Here is an 18,933-nt window from a genome sequence, read left to right as displayed (position 1 = left end):
CTGAACAGGATTCAGAACCAAAGCAGAATTAGCTACAGTTCTTCTTGACCTGAAACATTATCACCTCTTTTTGATTTTTAATCAAATATCCATTCCAAAAAACAAACTTTAAAACTGATAAATTTAGTATTATAGTAACACTCTGTCATGAATAAGTCACTCATGCTACTGTACAAATATAACATGGCTACCATCGACTTATTTACAGCGCTAATGCTGGCCTAGTATTTTGTTGGAAGTATACAGGGTGCTGTACGGCTAGTTGTCACAGCTGTACACTTTTTCAATTGCATGTTTTTATAAACGGCCATAACTGAGAAGCAGGCTCGTGCACGGCAGGCAGGGAGGGGCTTTTGTCGCACAGGGTGGATATCGGTGAAGTGAGGCTAAACCTGCAAACTCCATCTGTAAATACTTGGTTGATAAGGGGGTCCCAAATATCATGGGCAAACATTTAGCAGGCCAATAATTTTGTCAATTCTTGTTGTCATAATCTCAAATGTTTGCAGAATGTATAGAAACAAAGCAAGATTTTATATTTAATGATTTATTTTTGTTTTATTTTCAGGTTGAGCCATGCTTTTCAAGTCCCAAAGAGAAGTCATTTTGTGTCCCGGAACATGCTCGCACACAGTCACCCAAGACTGTGCAGTGTGCCTTTAATGCAACCTTTGGAAAAACTTCACCAACTGGCAAACAAATTTGGACTTATGAATTCAGTCCGCCAAAAAACTAATATATTCAACAACTAAACTGTTAAATTTTATTGAGCTCGACTGAGTAGTTTTCAAGATAATTGATTTAAAAATGTAAAGTTTGAGGGGAGGAGGGGGACCCACTGTGGTATTCACATTTAACTTTTTGGGTTTTTTTTTACTTTACATGGGTTGGATATAATTACATTCATTATAAAAAAATAAACAGACAGTAGGGGAAAAAATCAAATACATTTCACACGTATTTATATGGTTTATTTACACATTTTCCATACATATGGATTCAAACAATATTTATAATAGAGCTAATCTGTCCATTTTAAAAATCGAATGTGCCCCTTAAAGGTCAACGGTTTGGCCACCAGTGAGCTCACGTTTAATAACACTCTTCCTCCTTGTCCGTCTGTTATGAAGGGCAATGCTATGTTCACCGCTTCCCCCCACGGCCACAATCACCCACCCCCTCCTCTCTGACACATGTACAAGGTGGTGAGGCGTTCACGGCCTATGGGACACAACGCGACTCATCCCGACTGGCGGGAAACGACGCAACTTTGTCAGCACGGGAAATGACTAAGAAAAAATAAGACCACAGTATTAGAGCTGAGAGCAACTAGCGCGCCCCCTAACGGCGAACTGAGAACTACCTACTGTACGATTATGAAAACACTCCCGCCAATGTACTAAAGCTCGCTCCGCTGGTGCTGTGTTTTTATAACCTTTTTACTCGTCTGATCCACGCCACGTCATTCACGCAAGGAGAGCAGTGAATCGTCACACGGGTGGGCGGAGGTAGCGGCATTGCACGGTAAGACGGAGGCGGGAAAGGATCTGGACAGCACCACCTTCACCTCCCGCGTCTTCAACGCAGTTTGCTCCGGGACGCGCTCGCTCCTTTTTAGGGGCTGGTAGGTAAGTAGCCTGCGTAGCTTTTGATTCCGGATTGTCACGGCTAAGATGCGTGGGCCTGTTAGCGCCACGCAGCGTTGCTAGTGTACACTTTGCGCTAATTTTATCCCTTGTTGCCGAGTGTGTCCTGCGTGTGCACGCTGATGTCTTTTCCCGCCAGTGAGAGGAGGGGAGAAAAACAACAAGGTGGCGCATTTCAGCTCTCACTTCCGTGTGCGTGTGCGAATGTGCGTGTGTGTGCAGTGTTGGCATTAAAACTACACGTGTGTGTGTGTGTTGTTGTTAAGTGCCAGTCAGGCGTGATGTGTTGTGATTTTTGTGCGTGGACGCTCTCTTGTGACACTGACAGGATAGTGCGGCAACACCCCCGCTGCCTATACTGGAAGTAGCTCCAGTGGAAATGTCAGCGAGCCTACGCAGCTGCCATCTGGGTACACAATGTACGCCTGACACACTCACAAGGACACACCATTGTGCGTGTCACATTTCGACTATAAGTAGAGGATGGTACCTTCGTTGATAGAGTGGTTGATAGATTGGCTCTGTGTGGTGTTCGGGGTTTTGAAACTGAGGCTCGGGAACTAAAACAGGTCCCAGGTTAGTTTTTAGTAAAGATGCGTCAAAGGCGATACCAGTACAATACTGTCGGCATGCATTTTATCTGTACTCAGAAAAATACGTAAAATAAATTGTTACGATGGCACTGATCCCACTTTGATGAGCTGTTTGAATGATTTATTTGCTTTGACTTAAGAGACTCAAATGGAACAACTTGACTCAACTTGCTTCACAACAAGCAGCCATTTGGCAGATAATGAACAATTCCCCAAAAAGACTTCAATCTATTTAATGGCACTTAAATTTTAAGTTTACTGTCAAACTAAACATAAAACAAAGAGAATAACTGTGTATCTCCCCGAACCACATGCAGAAAAATCAAAGGATGCAAGGGCCAAAGCTTTTCGACTTGAATTTATTCAGCATGCCAAAATTAGTTCATCAAGCAATTGTATGTTTCCATATTGCATTTCTTTCAAAAATGCTGTTTATATAATGCGATAAGGCAAAATAGATTGGAATTTTTCAAGATATTGGGGTGGACACGGTCCTGCATACCATTAGAATAGGTCTGCCCCTGCACTGAACAGCAGCCTACATTCAGAACCAAAACCCTTCTGTAGTCGGATTAAAATTTTTTAAGCAATTAATTGGAGATCATTAATGTTCACAATTTGGACCTTGACGCAGAGGAGAAAGTGGAAGAAACCATTTTTGCTTCTAAATATGCACCAGCCATTATTTATTTAATTATTGATTTATTTGTTTGTTTGTTTACACTGGCACAGCAAATTACAAAAACATGCATGGGTTCAAAATATACATTAATAACTCCGCAAATGTTAACACAAATATAAACAATACATTTAAAAATAATAAGAATAAATAAAGGTGATATAAGGACTTGTTGTACACTCTAAATTGTCCCTCGGTGCGAGTGTGAGCGCGAATGGTTGTACGCCCGTGTGTGCCCTGAATTATGTAAATGACGGACTTACGTCCAATCTTGCATATTTATATCATCTTTAATGTCTCATCACTTTTAATAAAGCACATTTAGACCATGTTTGATGTCTGCAGATTGTAGTTTAGACCGTATTCAATTGTCTTTGCTTTCCTTGTAGTTTTGATTTGCAGCTGGTGTTTGTGAATGTGATGTATGAGCAAACATGGGCAATTATGCGAGATCACTCAATGTACTCCGATGACGTCGGGCTTGTATTGACGGTGTATATCCGTTCGGTGAGTTTATATGCCGCACCTGCATTGGCAGTAATCAGATATATGATAGATTTCATCCCTTTTCAGAAGAGGACTGATTCAATCTGAAGATCGCTGATTCCACACAATTTTTTTTCCTAGTTGTGCTGCCATGACGCACAAACCCAATTGTTCCAAATGAGAGAATAAAAAATTGGAATTGTGTCCATGCAATGGAAATCCAGCCTTAGTTACATCGGGGGCCTATAAAAGAGATTTATGGGGTTGACTTGAATGTAGATTTATGGTACCTGTGACCTTTTGGCTCTGAGAAAAGTGCATTTGAATCCAACAATTAAGCCCACGAGGTACACTAATGTTGCTTCAGTGGCTTGTCACTGGGTTGGTATGGTAAAGGTTCCACTTCTGTACACTTGACGTTTACAACTCTGGGAACATACCTGCCTCTTTTGGATTCTGGCTTAAGTGCTGTTAGCATCTGAACTACAGCAAGGGCCTCATTTTTACAATGGGTTTCCCTTTTTTACGGCTGCCACCTAACCCTGATTTGCACGGAAATTATAATCGCTGTAAATATTTGCATAAAAAACACTTTCAAGCTGTAAATATTAAACGACCAAATGATAAACAGTGAGTAGGCTGCAAACTGAGTGTGCCTTCTTGTGCTCAGTGACGACACATTCTTCAGCCGCTTTTGCAAACTACTTCACGAACTTCAGAATGTTGTCAGTACAGTCGTAAACTGAGGACCCCCCTGCACATGAATGTTTTACCTTTAAGGGTAAAATGACTTCCAGTACGGTGATAGCGGCACTTTTAAAGGTTCCACTTTTTTTAAGCCCTGAAACTCAACGCTGGATTTGGGTACCTTGTGCTATAATAAACCATACGAGGGTCACCGGTTTGCGACCCATGACGTTGAAAATGGACTATTGTTTATCAGCTATGGGAAAAATTAACTATTGATTGTAGAGGTCTCAAAATGATTTCTTTAGTTGACAACTAATTCATCATCATCAAATTAGTCAACAACTATTTAGTTGTTCGAGTAATTATGGAGAACCATTGTTTTATACAATGGTACAATTTACAATTGTCCGTATCTTCTGAGTTCAGCCTCTCAACAGTAATTAGTCTCTGATTTTTGTAGCTCCTTCATGAAAACAGACTGATCATTTGCAAAAATCTGCTTTTGCTTTAGAAATCAACGACCAAATCAGTAATTGAAACAAAAAGTTGTTCCAAAAAAGTTTGATGAAGACATCAATGCCTCCTGTGTGATATCGCTTAATTTTTGTTTAGAGTTTTTTTAATCACTTAACAATACCAAATAAAAAAACAATACCGTAATTGGTTAATAACCAGTAATCGGGGGATGGGGGGGATATGGTTTTGCTTTACACTTTAATGCAAAAACAAAATTGTATCCGATTGTCCCTAGCGGTGACTGTCAGTGCGAATGGTTCATCTATGTGTGCCCTGCGATTGGCTGGAAACCAGTTCAGGGTGTCCCCCGCCTACTGCCCCGAAGTCAGCTGGGCTAGGCTCCAGCACGCCCGCGATCCTCGTAAGGGTAAACGGATTAGAAAATGGATGGTTGGACAAACCCATATAACCTATTGAGAGAGAGCAAAAGCAACGGATAACACAAAAATATTGGACAAACGGGATAATAATATTTTTTTTAAAAACAGCTACAACTGTAGTAACACTTGTTAAAAAGCTATGCGATGTTGCAGGACCATGAAAACTGAACGGCAATATAGCAGGGTTTTAGTGGTACCACATTTTCAAAATTACTGCTACAATAAATCCCTAGCATGACAACAGGAATTCAGAACATTCATCCATCCTTTTTCCGATCCGCTTTATCCTCACAAGGGTCGCTGGAGCCTATCCCAGCTGTCCTCGGGCAGTAGGCGGGGGACACCCTGAACCGGTTGCCAGCCAATCGCGGGGCACAAACGGACAAACAACCATCGGCGCTCACACTCACACCTAGGGACAATTTGGAGTGTTCAATCGGCCTGCCACGCATCTTTTTGGAATATGGGAGGAAACCGGAGTACCCCGAGAAAATCCACGCAGAGAACATGCAAACGCCACATAGGCAGGCCTGAGCCTGGATCGAACCCACAACCTCTGCACTGTGAAGTCGACGCGCTAACTACTGGAACACTGGGCCACCCTTCAGAACATTCACTGAGACAATTTCAACACCTAAATATTCATTACCTGTTGAATAGAAAATGAAGTTGATCAAATCAAATTAAATATGTGTCCATCGTAGCTAGCTTACAAGTGCTGTGTGCATGCCAAATTTTGAAACCTGCACGATCACATCCTGTAATTAGCCTGAAGGTAAGGTAGGGAAAAGTAATTGATTTATTATGTTTGTTTAACTGACTGACAGTCGTCATATTTTGTTTAGTGATCCAACGTCCTAATTTATTTGACAATATTTTGTGGACTCCCATGCTACAGCTGGCGGCACCTAGAGGCCAGGGGATCCCAGTTTGAGAACGGCTTTTTTTTTTCCCCCACAGACACTTTTACAAATTCCAAAGGAATCAGAAAAACTAGCCATGCGTGATATGGAAATGCATTCTTGTTGTCTCCCTTTTTCTGATTCTCGTGCTCAACTTGCATGCGTCGGTGAGGCGCCCGGGGCTTCTTAACACCACATCCATTCCTGACATCCAGCTGAGCTCTCGCGCTGATGCTGTTGTCAGGCAGATGCTCGCAGTTATTGATGATAACGTTGCCGCCGCCATTGGATGCCGGAAAGACGGCGGGGGCCATTATCATGATTTAATCGTCGCCTCAGCGCTACTGAGGAGCCCAAGCTCACTCTGTGTGTCAGGTCCACCCATCATCCTGTCATGGAAATAGCTGCTGGTCCAACGTTGCGATAGTTTAGAGTTATGTTTGGGCGGGATAGTTCATAGAGTATAAAAGACTGTTCATATGCATGCGGAATGGGCTTCCCTTAAGTTGAAGGACCTGCCACGTTTACGTATACTGTAAGAGTGGGCTCATTGTGTTTATGGGTTTTACTTTTCTCCTGGGGTTCAATAAACGACCGCATTGGCAACTTTTCCCATTTTTTTAAGTGTACCGTAAAAGGCATTAAAAAAAAATTTAGTTTGAAAATCTGTATTTTTTGGTGTGCTTTCTCACAATGCTGTACAATGCCACAAGATGACACCAAAGTCTGGGCTAATAGGAAAGTAGCAATTGGAGTCAAGGAGGTATGTTGACGTGATGTATCTCGACTGTTCTTTGTATGTCGGGGAGTGGTTAAGTTTGGCCGGGGTTGTGAGGAGAGTCTATATGCGTTTGTTTTACCACACCAGCTGAGTGGCTGTTAGAAAACTTGAACTAACGAATGACAGAGGTGTGATTGTTTGGCAATTGCTATTTTTAAGGCTTGTGACACACATGTGGTGCATTTTTATCTCAATCAAATCATCGGTAAGATGTTTATTTTTCAGGCGAATGTTGCAAGGTGAGTTTCAAATGATATTGACGCGTTTTGGGATCATCAGTTTGTGGCGTACCGTTTTTGCTAGGAATGTTCGATACCACTGTTTTTTCAGACCGATACCAGTATGATTGTGTTAAAAAGCCACAGCGTAGCTCCAACGACTCTCATGGAAAAGGTATTCAACGTCAGATTTTATTTTCTTCAAGTATTAGTGCCTGATATCAGCATTCTTCACGATACCCAATACCTTGAAATGAGGCCGGTATCGGCCCGATATAAATACATGGTATCGGTACTCGCCCACTGCTACTTTTTATGTTTTCAACAATTACTATCGGTAATTCGAAACATTTTATAACAGTTAGTGTCAATGACTTTGCCTTTCTTTGCGATTTACGGCAAGGCTCGGTCCAAAATCACCACGAATAATGTACTTCTTCATGATTTACGAGAAGGTCGTTAATGAAAATGCTTAACAGCGTACTTTATTCAAATTTCACAGCAGGGTTTGGCGGCGGAAATACTCTCCAGCGGTCTTACGTAACGTCTCTTTACTGGAACTGATGTTGATTTGAGCTCCTCTGTCTGATTTGAGCAAATGCTTTTTGGGGATGTGTGTGTGTGGGGGGGGGGGGGGGGGGCGTAGCGGGTGGGGGTGTTTCTAAATGAAAACATCTAGAATGCTCCCGAGGCGCTTGAGTGGATGTCATAAGAGGCGCAAGAATGCTTTGCAAGGTGTGTTTTTTTTTTTTTAATTGTGAAATGAATGCCTCCCTTGATGCGACCGTGAACGTTATGAAGGACGGTCAAAGCCTGAGTCCATTTGCTGTGCCCGGGGGTCCTCATTTGGGCTGAACCAAGAGTGAGTTTGTTTTGGTGGGGAGAATGTTGTTTTAGGGCGTGTTACTAGCTGTAATGTCACATTAGACGTCCATTTACAATGGGGTCAATGAAAAGCTTACTTGACTCAGAGGAAGCAATGGGAGGAGAAGGAATTTGCGCTCCTTTCCAAAAATAAGTTTCCCCCCTTTTCCCGACGCGGTGTTACCGTGACTGAGAGGGAAGGAGGGGAGGAGGGTTGTCGTGTATCGTGAATGGAGGGATTTAGGTAGAAAAGAAGGAAAAGGATAAAGTAGAGGAGGAAATATGGTTGTGATTAAGAGGAATATCGTGTTCGAGTGGACCATTCAGCGGTGTGGTCTACTCGGAGCGAGGGAGTGAGCTAGAGAGCGAGAAAGAGAGAGGGGAGGGGGCTAATAGAGAATGCATGCGAAAGCTTGCTGCCAAAAATGAGACGGGGAGTTTTTTCAGAGAGAAAAGAAAGTACAGCCCAGCGCCAGGAAGGGAAGAAGGAGTCGCTGAGAGCAGAAGGCGCAAAGATGGCGGCGGCTTGGGTTAGAATCAGCGAGGTGTCTGATATCGAGGGGCTTAAAAGTGAAAGTTTTTCGCAGCCGTAAGTTCTCCGTTCACTCTTTTTCAATGATGTGACCAAGTCTCGCTTCCAGTCAGTTGAGTGCAGGCATTCTGGGACTCGGGCTGCGTTGATTAGACCCCCGGGTTTTCTGTGTGATGAGATCATATCTGTGGACGCACACTGTAGCGCCTCTCTGCAGCTGCCCGCTTGGAAGGGGACTTTCCTCCCCATTCCTGTGCTGCTGCTGCTGCTTCTGCTGCTGCTCAGCATCTGTGCTCACTGAAGTGACTAATGACTGGATTCTATTTTCCTCTCTCGCTGTCTTAACAGGCGTTTTGTCAGCTCAAGCCCAAAGGACAAGATCTTTCTTTCCCGGATGAACGAGCTCAACTGAGTGGGGTTTTTTTTTTTCTTCAAAACCTCACCTCCACCTGCAGGAAAACTCCCTCAGTGGTATACTGGGAACTATTCAGCCTTCTTCTCCTCCCCCCTGACTTCTCTGATGGATCAGAGAATGAAGGGGGGCACCCCTCTAATGACGGACTCCACGCTGGATGCCTCCCCTGTAACTGAGGACTTTGAGCAGGACCAGGGAAAAAGAAAGCGTGTGGAGACAGAGGATTTGGACGCGGGGAAGAAGGAGGACAGGCGAGGGAAGAAGAGGGAAGGGGACAAGGGGGCGGTGCTGGAGTTGCTCATTGAGGGTCGTTGTGGGGGCGCGGGGCAGCAGCAGCTTCAGTTATGTGGCAGAGAGACCAGCTGCCCTGACGGGAACGTGCGACTCCGCATCGGCGTGCAAGCCAAGCGCACCAAGAAGCCGCCCAAGATCTTGGAGAGCTACGTCTGCAAGCCCACCATCAGAACCTATCAGAGGCAGCAGGGTCGAGGGGGCGCCCTGCCCGCCAGGACCGCAACCGATGCGGACGAGGCGAGCAGGGAAAACCGCTCGGGTTCAGATGGCGTCCAGATTGCGTGTAAACAAACGGCATCTGCCGCTTTGCAATCATCATCAACACCATCATCATCATCATCAGCAGCAGCAGCCGCACGGCCTTTAACACCAGCAAATGTTACTCTTTCCACCGTAGCCTCAGCCATCGCGAACCCAGGGACCAAACAGGTGAGTTCAACCTCCTTTCATGACATCAACAAACTCCTTTCCTCCTTACGATATTCTAAGCTTAGGTGCAAACTGTTGCTCGTTTACGCATCCAGCGTTCATGGGACACATTCATTCATGTGTCTCTTCAGCATGGAGGCAGAGCTGTTAAAACTGCACCATGCGAGCGGGGGACAATAAAAGTGTTGTCGCTAGAGGAAAAACAATGAGCTGTAACTCACTATTAAAGCTCAGTAAAGCTGATGGGAGCCACAGAGACGGGTGATGATTCTCTGTAGGCTCGTCTCTACGAAGGGCATACACATGCAAGACCGTCAGCTGCTGGCATCACAAACCATGATAGTGTATGAATGCCGGGTAACAAGCATCAAAACAGCCCCCGCCTGTTTTAATAGCAAGTATAAAGTCGTAGTGTCATTTCGCAACACGTTTGAAAGGAAAAAACAAAACAAAATGTGCAGCTTGTTGAGAAGAGTTACATTTTTGTGGGGTGGGGATTGAGGACGGACAATCCTCCAATTCTCTCAATTGTTGATTCAGGATATCTTAAAGCAGGGGTGTCAAACTCATTTCACATTGTGGGCCACATACGGACTCGGTAGATGTCAAGTGGGCCGGACCATTAACATTATACCATACTCTGCTATAAATAACCAAAATGTCTTTCCATTGTTTTGGTATAAAGAAGCATTGGCGCATTAATACCGTCTGCTGTGTTGTGTCTGTCTCAGGGACAGATTGAGACTGCTGTTTTCTTCTCTGATCAAAACATTGTTGTCTTCTACTCTGATCAAAACGGTCCGCCCCTAGCGGATAATCCATAAATTGCATTTTATTAAAAATATTCATTCTGTGTCTTTAATGCATTTTTTTCATTTTTAAATTATCCTGCGGGCCAGATTGAACCTCGTTGGGGGGCCAATTCCGGCCCGCAGGCCATATGTTTGACACCACTGTCTTAAAGACTTTGCATCAAAATGGAGTGGACTACATAGCTAGTCAGTCTCACGATTTTGCGGTCTAAAGAAGGTGATGTCAGAGACGGCCTACATCATGGATGGGCAACTCCAGCTCTCGAGGGCCGCGATGCTGCATGTTGTAGATGTTTAGAAGTCTCCCTCTTTGCATCATATTTCGGCCCATAGAGAGCTTCCGTCTTTTCTGAGGGAATGACGGTTTGTCCTCTGAAGGATAAGCGGTACAGAAAAATGGATGGATGGATTGTTAGCGGAAGCAAGTTCCAAATGTGTACTCATACATTATTAATTGCACTTATGCACAGTAGCTGTGCGGTGTTTTTCGTTGTTGTTGTTGTTGGGTTTGTTGTTTTTTTTGCTAACCACCGGGCATGCTCACATCACCCGGCTATGTGTTGCGCCATCATAAGGTCAAATGAGCAATTGTCTCAATAGTGATAAGCAAGCAGCATATTTAACAAAACAGGACCTATAAATAGGACAGCGGCACAGCAACCACTCGGCCATTACAGGCATTGGTCCATCAGTCCTTCTGACGATGGCCTGAGGGGAAGCTTATTGCTTTAGCTGCACAAACGCCACTCAAGCCGCCGCCTACCAAAATTAAAGGACAAGTACAAAATGTCAGGCCTCCTCATCTGTATTAGTGGCAATTTATAGCGACCAATCGCGCCGTTTTCTCTCGCCAGCCGACACGCTATATTGGTCCCTCTCTTCTATTTTTACGTCCCCTCGTTTCGTTTCTCTACCTGCTCTCATTTATCTTTCACTCCCTTTCCGTCCCCCATAGCACCCTCTTCCTCCGTCTCTGGCGTTGTGTCTCTCCTTTCTGTGCCACCCCCCCCCCCACCCCCTCCGTTCCCGTTTCCGTCACCTCGCTCCCCGCGCCCTCCTTTCTCTGCCTGATTGAGTCACTTTGTCTTCAGTCTGGACTTTAATGGGCGGACAAAAACAAAAGCATTTCTGTTATTATCTTCCTCCCTCCCCGCCATTGTTGACAGTTAAACTGTTGTCAACGGCAGACATATTTGATCTGCCCGTCATTGCGGTGCATGACAGAGATTGCGTGTTAATTCTCCCCAGGTTCCTCTCAAACTGGCGGGTAACACAGAGATGACTCCTGCCGCTTCGCTGGAGCGAGGGAAGAAAGAAAAGAGTCCAGGCAACCACGAGAAGGCGTTCCCCGGAGTGCTCAAACCGCGTTCGTCCGCCAACCACCAGGAAGCTTCAGCGACCCTCTCCAGGCCGTGCAGCGAAACACTGCCTGGAAGGGAAATCCTCAAGAAACACAACGGCGCGGTGCAGACCAAGAAAGGACTTTTGAACGGGAGATGCTCTGAAGATAAACTGCGATATGCCCTTTCCATCAAAACTGCAAAACACAGCAGCTCCGTTCCCGCTGTGGACGCAACACCTCCGGGTTCTTCTAAAACAGAGATTTGCTTGGCGCAGAAGAATAACTCCCCCTCGGTTAACGATAAATCAAACTCCTCCCCCGCTCTGGATGCGTCTCCTGCGCAGTCCCAAGTTCAGGAAGCTTCACTAAAGCGCTCCAATGACAAAAAGAGAGCTAAAGAGCGCAAGGTAAAGAAAGACAAACGAAAAGAACGAAAGCCAAAGGGAGATGGACTGGAAGCGGAGAGAGTTAAGGGCGATCGTCGAAAGGAGGAAATCAAAAAGAAGAAAAAAGACAAAGGGAAGGACGGCAAATGGCAACAGGGTAAAGACCACAAAAGCGGCGACGAATTGAAGACGGGAGAAAAGTCTGAGAAGAGCAAGACAAGCCCAGAGAAACACAGAAAAGAGGACACGTGCTCAGGCGCCATGGGTAAATTTGATAACCCGTACAAAGTGGCAGACCCAGGAAGATCTGACGAGGGGAGCGGGAGAGATCATATCAAGCAGGCCGAGCCGCAAGCAGCGACTGCCGACGGCGCTCCAAAGTCAAAGGACAATGACGTTGTCAGGTATTCAACGGCGCCGCCAAAGCATCCGCCGTCATCTTCTGCCCCGCCCCCTCTGTCGCCGCCGCCTTCCCGCCAAGAGCAGGACAGCAGACCGCTGAAAAAACGTAAAGCCAGAAGGCCCAGCTGGACCAAACTGGTGCACCGGGCTCAGAGGGCGGAAAATCACGAAACGGATTCTCAACAGAGTTTCTCTCAGAAGTTGTCCGCTCACTCGACTCCCTCTTGCTCCCCGACAACAAAGCCATCATCCCCGAAACAGAACCTCTCCATATCCGATTCGAAGGAGCCCGTTTCCAAAACCCCTGCAACCCCGACCCGAAAACGAGGCCGACCCAAATCCCACACCATGATCTTTGCCGAATCCCCTCTAAGACTTTCCCCCGAGGAGGTCGCCTTTTTGGAGTTTGATGACATCCAGAAAAGCCCCGTCGTCCTGGACTCCAGCCCAAAGAAGCGCGGCCGTCCTCGCAAACAACAGCTTCAAAAAACAGACGTCCCCGATAAGAACAGAGATCCTCCTTCTCCTCCTCCCGAGAAGGGAAACAGGCAGCTCAAGATCAGGAGGCTGATTAACGAGATGAAGAAAAGGAAGAAGAAGAGACTTCACAAGGCGATGACGTCTGCCAACGGCGGAAAGGACAGCGAGAGCGTGAAAGGTTTTGCCCATTCTCAGAAAACATACAAGCCGATCGAACCTCCGACAGTGCCCACGCTCTCCGACTTGTCCTCCTCCTTTGGGACCAAGCTGGGCCCTCAGATCAACGTGAGCAAGAGAGGAACCATCTACATGGGCAAGAGGAGAGGACGCAAGCCCAAATCCCAAACGGCTCGTCTGAATTCCCACACCTACGCTCCGTCGTCTTTGTTCAGCCAGCCCACCGAAACATCCCTCTTCATGTCCAACCAGCCTCAGCCTCCTGCCGCTCACCCGTTTCCCTCCCCGTCCCTCACGCACTCCAGCGGGGCCCACAGCCCTTACAGCGAGGGAAGCGTCGCCGAACCGGCGTCCGCTCTGCTTTTTCCTCCGCCGTTCTCTCTCCCGTCACCGTCGTCCTCCTGCACTTCCCCCCGTCCCCCGTCCTGCTCCTCCTCCCTCTCCCCCTTTGTGAAGAAAAGTTGTCCGTGCCAGGGCAGGCAGCACTTCCCTTTTCACCAGTCGTCGTGTAAGCTCTCCCCCGCGGGCGCTCCGCTCCATCCCACGCCCAGCCCCCCCGCCCACCTCAAAGACGCCACTCCGTCGCCCAGGAGTGAATCGCACAGCGACGAGACGTTGCCCAGCGACAGCGGGATCGGAACGGACAACAACAGTGTCTGCGAGCGAGCGGAAATGAGGGCCGTTCGAGGCGCGCTCAGGTTGGGCCGAGGGTCTGCGGGCATTCTCGGGGGCCCGAAGCGCTCCTCACTCGCCGAGCCCCCGATGGCCAGACACAAGAATCCGATGGGCAACTCCACTTCCGTCGAGCGGCAGCGACATCGGCACAGGCGGCGAGATTACGGCTGCCCCTCTTCCTGTAATTGCCTGTGTCCCTGCCCTGGACATAACAAGTGCCCTCATTCAGCTTACTACCCTTTCGTCGGTCACAACGCACTGAAGAGACCGAAAAACAAACACAAAAAGAAACATCAACTGCTACTCATGCAGGATCCAGAGTTTCTGTCCGAACTGGAAGAGCTCATCGGTCAATTCAGTGAAGTCCACATCGGTCGGCGAGGTTGGGCCAGGTCGGAGCTGGGCCAGGCCTTTGACGGCGGCAGGCGCCATCAGCCCTCGCATTCTCACCGCTCCAATATTTTCAGGATCAATCTGAATGGCTTCTATTCTCCCCACCCTCCATCTTACGCCGCGAACCCCTCCTTCTCCTCTCAGTCTTTCTACCCCTGCCAGACGCTGCATTGTAACCGGAAGCCGGAGCGCAGGCAGTGCGGATGCCCGCCGTCCAAGTTCCAGGAAACAATTGACAACGTGGGCTTCTACAGTAACTACCCGCCGGCCACAACGCTTTACCACCATCTTCCCGGCTCGTACCCGCTTCCGTCTCCTCACCAGTATGCCTCGCAGCAGCCCCACCACGCCCACATCCTCCTTAACCCCGCCAGGTTCCATCGGCAGAGGAGCAGGCTGCTGAGGGAGGGCGCTCTCGGGGGGGAGATTGACGGCAACGGAGGAGGCCTCAATTTAGGCTACGCATCGAGCCTCCCGTGCGACTGCGGTCACAAACATAAACACAGACAAAGGCGGTGCGAACGTAACGCGGAAGGGGAGGCCGCCTTGGCGCATGAGGAACAGGAGGACGCGGTGGCAAGAGAGGCCTTCTCCACTTCAAAGTCAAGGTTCATTTTGGGGCAAGGAGGAGGACGGAAGGGCACGAGAGGAATGGAGGGGCTGCTGTCCAAAGACTCACCTTGGTTACGCGACGATGCAAATAATTCCTTCTCGACTGCCGCATCGTCATCGTTGGCAGAGAGATCAAAACACGCGTCGCTCTTCTCCGTGGGACTGGGCTCCTCCCACTTGTCGTCGTTCGGAGGTGGCTGGGGCGCCCTGGGCCAAAGTTGGGCCAAACTAAGGGGTGCGTCCTTCCCAAACGCCAGCTGGGGGTCTTCCGCCGGACGCGTAGGTCCAATGATTCCCTCTGACCCGGAGGACAACGACGGGGATGACATTCATCGCCCCTACCCGAGCAGGACGGCTCCATCCGCGACGCACACCAACCTGTTCACGTCGGTCGACGTGGCAACGGGGGGAGGACGTGGCCTGAGGAGCGGGTTGGCCGGTAGGAATCTCGGAAGCGGAGACAGGTCGTGGAGGACGGACGAGTCGGCTTGGACTGAGAGGAGAGAAGCAGGTGAGATGCTGCTAAATTCGCCGGTAAACAACAGTGACCTCAATCAGGAGGTTTCTACTTGAGATGTGCATTTAATCAGAAGTTAATCTTCAATTTTTAAACTACATTCTTGAAGGTGAACATTCTTGGGGAAATTGCTGCACACATGAAAACAAACATGGCAGACAGGAGGGCCACACAAAAACAAATCCCCGCCAATTAAAACAACCAACCTCGGGGTGTTAAATTAAGGGTGCGGAAAGCTTTTCCAGGCAGGTGCCATTTAGTCCTCCGAGTGCCATACTAAATTATGAACAGGTATGGCCCAACGATCAAATGTTATGACCGTTGTGGTTTAAACATAAAAAAGACATTTGTGGGCTTTCTTTCTCACACTACATCCATGAAATGCCATCTTAAATGTTGCATTTGGTGGCCCTGACCTTGGCGCCGGTCACATGATTACAAAAAAAAAAAGGCTTTTTATGGGAAATCTGGGAAATGATCCCAAAATATCCCATATCAACCATATGGAATGATAGACCTTTGAGTTTGTTCATTTTTCTATTAGCTCTGTGATATAGAGATAGATTGTAATTTTGCTCCTGCATAGTTTAACAGCAAAAAAAAAAGAAAGAAAAGGGACATTTCTTTTTTTTTTCCCCCCAAGACTTTTTTTTAGGCACACATTAAAGCCTGACGACCGATTGAGACGAGATCAGACTTGTCTTTTTATAGGTTCCTTCTGCTGCGCAGCGGATGTGTTTTACACACACAACCGCTCGGCAACCGTTTTCTGTTGGAATTTCCCCCCCCCCCCAACCCCACAAAGTGTTATGTCTTGATGAGATCCAGCCAGAAAATCTTCCTCGAGGCTGTCGCGAACCACACGATGTTTGAGCCCAAGGCTACCCAGAGAGCACAGTCATTAGTTAAACCACAAGAGTGGCTATTTAAGGATGGGCCGCCAGCCGACGGGGCCTATTTGACTTGGAGAGATTCAATAAGCAAAGAGTGGTCAGCCTTGTCGGAGGCTGTGGAAAAATGGCAAGAAAGAGGAAAGATGAGCTCAAGAGTGATTGATGAAGGATTAGCGGGTCAGCGTGAGGTTGCTTGGACGGAACGTGTGAGTGGAACATGTCGAGAAAAGAACATGGACATCAAAACTAAGCGCATGTGTGTTTGGAGAGAAAGCACGCACACGCGGTCTGGGCAGACCTTTGGGAAGATGTTGCACATTAGACAACTGCGCAAACAATGCGTTCACATGTACGCAGAGGTCTGAGCGGCGGTGCCTTGAGATACGTCTTTAACTCATTCAGTACCAGACTATTCTAGACCAAGTCTGAAAAGACGTTTAAAAACGTCTTTGGGAGTGAATGAGTTAATTGGTTCCGTGACATTCCTCTTCCACTCCAAACACACGCGTCTCAAATCGGCTTTTCGCCCCGAATGTTTGTAATGTATTTGAAAGAAAAAAAATACTGTACTTTATTAAAAACATGCAGTCGTGAAATCGTTAAATGTAGTGTTAATACAGTCAGGTTCAATAATATCGGGACGTCAACACTCGTATGGGAGACTATGGAACAAATTTATTTTATTTATATTTGAAGATGATGTGACTGCTGACGATAGCATCGGCATGAATTCTGAAGCTCTGCAGGCGATATTATCCGCTCGTGTTCGGCCGAAAGCTTCAGAGCTGACTGATTAGACAGCACTCTACAGTGCAGATGAACAATGACCCAAAGCATACTGTGTTAGCAACCAAAGAGGGGTTTTATTTTGTTTGTTTGTTTGTTTTTTAGGGCAAAGAAGTGGAATGCTATGCATTGCCCAAGTCAATCAACTGTGCTGAATCCGAGTGAGCATGCCTTTCACCCGCTAGCTAAAACTGAAGGGAAAACGTCCCCAAAACAAGCACGATCTTAAGACAGTTGCAGAGCATCACCGGGGATGAAATAGAGCATTTGGTGATGTTCAAGCTGTGACTAATTTGTCTCATTAACTTTTGGCCCCTAAATAAGTGGGAGGTATAAAATTGTTGTCATTCCCACACCTCATTTGGATGTAAAAGGAGAAATCAAGTCAAAAATGTTCTTTACAATAATAAAGGTTTTCCGAGTTTGGTCATGTGACATTCGCGAGCTGAGCAGTGATTGGTCGTTTTCCTACTAAGTAACTGTGATGTCACTTTCAGTCGACAGCAAGTGGCAAAATGGCCGCCCCCTCAGATGGATGATACAATGTGCCTTTATTTACATAGCGCTTTCAAAACAGGTGTATTTTATTGCTTCACTCATATTCCACAAACGCAATATTGATCAGAATGTCGTGTTTAGTTTGACTAGTGGGGCCGCAAAGAACATATTAGTCGAAAGAAAATTTTGGGGGTTGTCTTCCCCTTTAAATCGAAGCTGAAAGTCTGGAGTGAAAGCACATCTTGTTTGTGTCATTTCAAATCCGTTGTGGTGGTGTTTAGAGATGAGAATTATGTCGACATTCCGAAATTTGCGGTGCCGACTGTAATTTAACAGTTTTTGGCTTCAGTATAAACGCGCATCGTGCTGCTCTAGATGTTGCCCTGACGACATGTTCACGTGAAGAAAAGCTTCAGTGAGCTGTGTTTGCGTGCACGCGCGTATAAATCATTTTCCCCGAAGTAACGTGAGGCCGAGGAAATTCTGTGACTCATCTAATCTGTGGCCCAACTGCATGACTCAGCCTAGAGTGGTCTCAACTCACACCTCCTGCAGGCCTCATCACTGATCCACATCTGTCTCATTTCCTCCCTGCCACTTATTATATCCCCCCCCCATCCCTCCGCCTCTTTCTTCTCCGTTACACCGACTGCAGCTTTACAAGGTGACCCAAGAAGCCGCGGGCAGCTCAAAGGTTTGCCAGAGACACGCAGCGCCGCAGGGAAAAACAAAAGAAGACCCGGCCGACCCCGAAAACGCCTTCTGCCCTCCACTTTGCCTCCCCCTGTGTTGTCGCCCGACCTCTTGCGAGAGTGCATCCGTCATGACGGCAATGCCGGAGGAAGGAGAGCGCTGTCGGACTGTGATGGAGCGGGCACTAGCTCGGTGCAGCGGGTGACAGATTCGGAACCGCAGGCTAAGAGGAAGCGAGGACGGAAGAGAAAACATGACGCTTCTCCCTGTCATCAGAGGTAAAACACTCCCCGGCCCCAAACGCTCGTCTCTCACAATTCAGCCTCTCATTGCTATGTAACATCTTCCCATATTAACCGGTCACATTTCAGCACTGTGTGCTAAACCAGTGCCTCTTCTTTCTCTTTTTTTTTTTTCCTCCCTGTCGCTCTATCTCTCGCTTCATGCTTTCCCCCTTTAGTGTCGCCGAGGACGAGACGGGGTGCGGCGACGCGCCCGCCGAATGTTTTGGCGAATCGGCCGTCGAGCTGCCCGCATCCCAACCAGCTGCTGTCCAAAGAGACAAGAGTGAAGACGGTCCTCCCAGGAAAATGTTTTTGAGAGCCGGTCTTTACTCTGATGATTACAAAACGACAGAGTAAGCCAATCGCTCGTCTGTGGGATGACATTTATTTCGTGAAACCTCGAATTGAACACAATTTGTTACGGGACGCTGGTTCACATTGAAAAGAATCCATTCCAGGGCTCAAACACTCAAAACGCTCACCATCATACAAACTATTGTGGATGGTGGCCTTCACCTTCAAATCCCACAAATTACCGTGTTTTCCGCACTAAAAGAC

The 18,933-nt window shown here is 47.2% G+C and overlaps 1 protein-coding gene across 5 annotated transcripts in view; it reads left to right on the top strand.

Annotated features, from left to right (window-relative positions):
- The first annotated feature begins 653 nt into the window (after positions 1–653).
- LOC147203867 (uncharacterized) overlaps positions 654–18,933 on the top strand; it is a 28,961-nt gene continuing 10,681 nt past the window's right edge. Inside the window, exons 1-5 of one of the 5 annotated variants that reach the window (XM_086112824.1) lie at positions 654–1,628; positions 8,636–9,425; positions 11,486–15,215; positions 18,054–18,369; positions 18,463–18,609. In XM_086112824.1, the coding sequence (XP_085968950.1) occupies positions 8,808–9,425; positions 11,486–15,215; positions 18,054–18,369; positions 18,463–18,475 (4,677 nt within the window). In that variant the 5' untranslated portion in view covers positions 654–1,628; positions 8,636–8,807 and the 3' untranslated portion in view covers positions 18,476–18,609. Of the gene's footprint in view, positions 1,812–7,562; positions 8,345–8,635; positions 9,426–11,485; positions 15,216–18,053; positions 18,370–18,462; positions 18,729–18,933 lie in introns of those variants that run through there. The other 4 variants (XR_015101112.1, XM_086112821.1, XM_086112822.1 and 1 more) reach the window with 4 other exon arrangements.

The sequence above is a fragment of the Hippocampus guttulatus genome, chromosome 6 (genome assembly GCF_054856545.1).
Source record: "Hippocampus guttulatus isolate MCC_2025c chromosome 6, RoL_Hgut_1.0, whole genome shotgun sequence".
NCBI lineage: Eukaryota > Metazoa > Chordata > Actinopteri > Syngnathiformes > Syngnathidae > Hippocampus > Hippocampus guttulatus.
The sequence above is the reverse complement of the archived record's forward strand: the minus strand, read 5'-3'. Positions and strand labels throughout refer to the sequence as shown.